The 3,717-nt window shown below is 33.8% G+C and overlaps 1 protein-coding gene across 1 annotated transcript in view; it reads left to right on the top strand.

The window, feature by feature from the left end:
* LOC106876666 (uncharacterized) overlaps positions 1 to 3,717 on the top strand; it is a 143,397-nt gene that overhangs the window by 11,942 nt on the left and 127,738 nt on the right. Inside the window, exon 3 of the mRNA XM_014925299.2 lies at positions 3,372 to 3,574. Coding sequence (XP_014780785.2) covers positions 3,372 to 3,574 — 203 coding nt within the window. The remainder of the gene's footprint in view (positions 1 to 3,371; positions 3,575 to 3,717) is intronic.

A 3,717-nucleotide genomic window follows, 5' to 3' on the forward strand; every position in this document is an offset into this window, starting at 1 on the left:
CAGCTCTATCATGCCTGTTGAGATACTCTGTAGGCGCAAGCAGACTGCACATGGAGACAACATGATCGATGGTCTCATTTTGTTGTTGGCATATACGACATAATGGGGAGCTGCCTTTCTTTAATATGTTGGCCTGGTAGTTCTTTGTAGGTAGGCATTGATCTTGGGCTGCTATGATAAACCCCTCTGTTTCTGATTTCAAGCCAGAGGCCATTAACCATTGGTGGGTAAGGGCTTTGTCAATATCTGCATTATTCGCTCTCTTTGGGTATTTGCCATTGAGAGGTTTTCCATGCCATTTTTCAGTCATAATAGCTAAGGCAGCAATTTTAGCACGGGTTTTCAAGCGCTTAGCCACCTCCTCTTCATTTCAACTGACATGGTTCATGTTAAAAAAAAATCGAATCTGTTCAGTTCGGTGCACAGATTTTTTTATTAATTTTTTTTAACTAAACAGATTGAAACTTCGTATACTGGTGGAATTTCCCACCCAGAACACGGGTTACTTTGAACATTTTTGACAAAATTTCGTATTTTTGAAGTTATTTCGTGTTAAAGTTGCCGTATTTGGGTAATTTTAGCCAATCAACGACGTGTATTCAGTTGAAGAAAGTTACTGCTGTTTGGAAGAAAACAAAGTATGTTTGTTTTGTTTTACCTTCATGTTTTGATAATGTTATTTTCAATCTAATAAAGACTTTTATATTGACGAAATGTGTTTGTTGTTGATTATAGTAAGATAAAATCAATAACAATACATCTCATAGTTGTAAAATAAGGCTTTTTGAGACTACATACACGTCAACCGCAAAAAAGCTAGCTGTGGACCCGTTGCTTTATATGTTTACTGGTTACTCCGACGCGAGAACCAAAAAAAAAAAAAAGATCGTGTAATATGCAACACAAGCAGTAAACAAAAAATAAAATAGAGCAGAATGGCGAAAATTACCCAAATATGACAACTTTAACACGAAATAACTTCTAAAATACGAAATTTTATCGAAAAATGTTCATAGTAAAGCGTGTTCTGGGTGAGAAATTCCACTAGTATACGAAGATTCAAACTGTTTGGTTAAAAAAAAATTAATTAAAAAATCTGTGAGCCAAATTGAACGGATCCAAAAATTCTACGTCTTCTCTCTCACACTTTCTTCCTTCCCTCGTATAGTTCACAAACTACTCACACCGCCTTTCACTTTCCCCACATCATCTACTCTACGTTACTCCTCTACTTTACTCATATCCTTAGCAATTTTGAGCATAAAAGGTAGCAGTTCTATTCATTCTCTTTGTCCCTTTACATGTTTCTCTCTATCTCCCTCGCGGTCTGTCTGTTTGTCTATCTAATCGAAACATAAGAATTCTCTCTCAGAAAATGTATTATACAGTTTTATCAACAGTGAATTACTGGTTGTTTGTTTGATCGACCACCTCCAAATTATGAAAAGCAATATGCTACGAGATCTTAATTAGGAACTGAATTGATCGAAAGAAATCAAAGCTCAAAGCTTAATTGATGCTTAACCCCATGTCAGCTTTGAGCAGATCTTTGATGAAAAAGTGTTCCATCCATAACCGATCTCATCTAATTTCAGACATGGCACTCAGACTACATGATTCAATGTGTCCTTCCCTTTTTTTAAATGAATTGATTATGATTTGAAGATTTTGTGGCTATTTATGGCAGGTCGAACAATTACATAGAGCTATCTCGTTCGTTAAAATGTTTATAGTTGAAAGGTATGCCAGTATTTCATAGCCACTTAGTCCAACACAACACGTAATTAATATACAAGATACAATTTAACTGAAAATAGATGTTAACGTTGCATTATCTTGAGCATGTGACTGCTTGTTTCCTTTTTTTCTTTTGCGTGTGCGTGCATGCATAATGAAAACCAATGAGGCTTTATGAAAGTTTTGTTTGAAGCTGCATTAATTTGTCTTTTACCTAGCAAGTAATCTTATTGTTTTTTTTTATAATTTCTCTTTATTAAATAGTGAAATGAAAATACGTCACGTAGCTCAGCCACAAAAAAATACTACGCAATGGGAACTTATAATATGGATTTTTACGACATACTTTTTAATTATCAATACTATACTTATTCAGTTCTGTTATCTAATTTGAGATGATCCTCATGGAACAAAATGTTTCCTACATGTTAAGTCCGAGACACGATTTCGGTTGACAGTTGCAGCTATTTTATTTCACCTAAGTAATTTTCTTGAGAAAAAGATGTCCGTATCTCGTAGAATTCTTAAAAATATGCAAAGCTGTTTTTGTTAATCAAAACTAACGTTTACAACCACCATATTGTTATTTTTCATTTGTTAGCCAATGGATCAGGTGTAGTGCCCATCTGTTTTAAACGCTATCACAGCCTAATGAGATCGACGCAATTCATGTTCAGTTTGAACATCTGTAGTTTAAAACAAACACGTGGAATAGGGAGTGATAAATTCTTGTCGATAATGTTCCTATGGGGGGAATGAAAATGATAAGTATTTTGGGAAAGATTTGGGAGGTGAAACATAGTACTAGAGAAAATGAGAAATATGTATTGCTTAGGAGAGGCTAGTTCAAAAGTACAAAGGCGTTGTGAAACCAAAAATTAGATACTAGTTAGGAAGAGACTGTAATCCAGTTTCATTTCCTAATAAAACCATCTTATTTTCTTTATATTGCTAACTACCCTCGTGAAAGCATGAATGTTATGACGTGCTCTCTCAATTCCTGAAAAGCCAAGGCTTTGTATCTAAATATAAACAATCAGTATTATCGTAACTTTAACATGTTTCTATTAGTACATGCATTTAGCAAGTTACTTTCATGTAATCATATCATATTTTAATTTCACCTTGCTTTTTTTGTTCAGTTGATATTATTCGACTTCCTCCTGTCATTACTTGCTGATAATGATCAGCTTTGGCTAAAAATAAAAATCCATATAAGAAAATTTTAAAGCTTTTACGTATCTAAGTATAATCGTGACTTGTTAACGACACCTTCACCGTTTTACTCTACGTTTCAGTTTTTCAATTTCCTTTAAGCCCTTTCATTTTCCCTACTACTACACACACACACGCACATGCAAACACACACACACACACACACACACACACACACACACACACACACACACACACACACACACACACACACACACACACGCACACACACACAAAGTTCTAAGAATGGATTCTGAAAATGGACTATTCGAACCCGAAAATGAAAACACGAAATATAGGATTACAAGTTTAGAAAATAAAGAATTTTAAAACCTTGTTATTGAGGGTTTTGTACAGAAATAGTGATGCAAGGCTTCTCTTGTTATATATTTTTTATATATTGCAACACTCTCTTTCAGTCAAGGCAGTGTTAATGTGAACTTTACAGTTATCTTAGAAGAAAATACCGCAGAGACAGACAACACCAACGATCCTCAGAGTAATGTGCAAATAAATACGAGTCTGTCTTCTGAGCAAATTGGAGAAATTCTCATTCAAGCTCTGCATAATGCATCAAACACAGGAAATCTCACTATTGATGTCAACCAGACAAGTTTCATCGGTAGGATTATTATTATTATTATTATTATTATTATTATTATTATTATTATTATTATTATTATTATTATTATTATTATTATTATTATTATTATTATTATTTTATGTTTGACTTTTGTTTTGCATTTGTACAAGTTGGATCCAAGT

This window comes from Octopus bimaculoides, chromosome 3, assembly GCF_001194135.2.
Source record: "Octopus bimaculoides isolate UCB-OBI-ISO-001 chromosome 3, ASM119413v2, whole genome shotgun sequence".
Lineage (NCBI taxonomy): Eukaryota > Metazoa > Mollusca > Cephalopoda > Octopoda > Octopodidae > Octopus > Octopus bimaculoides.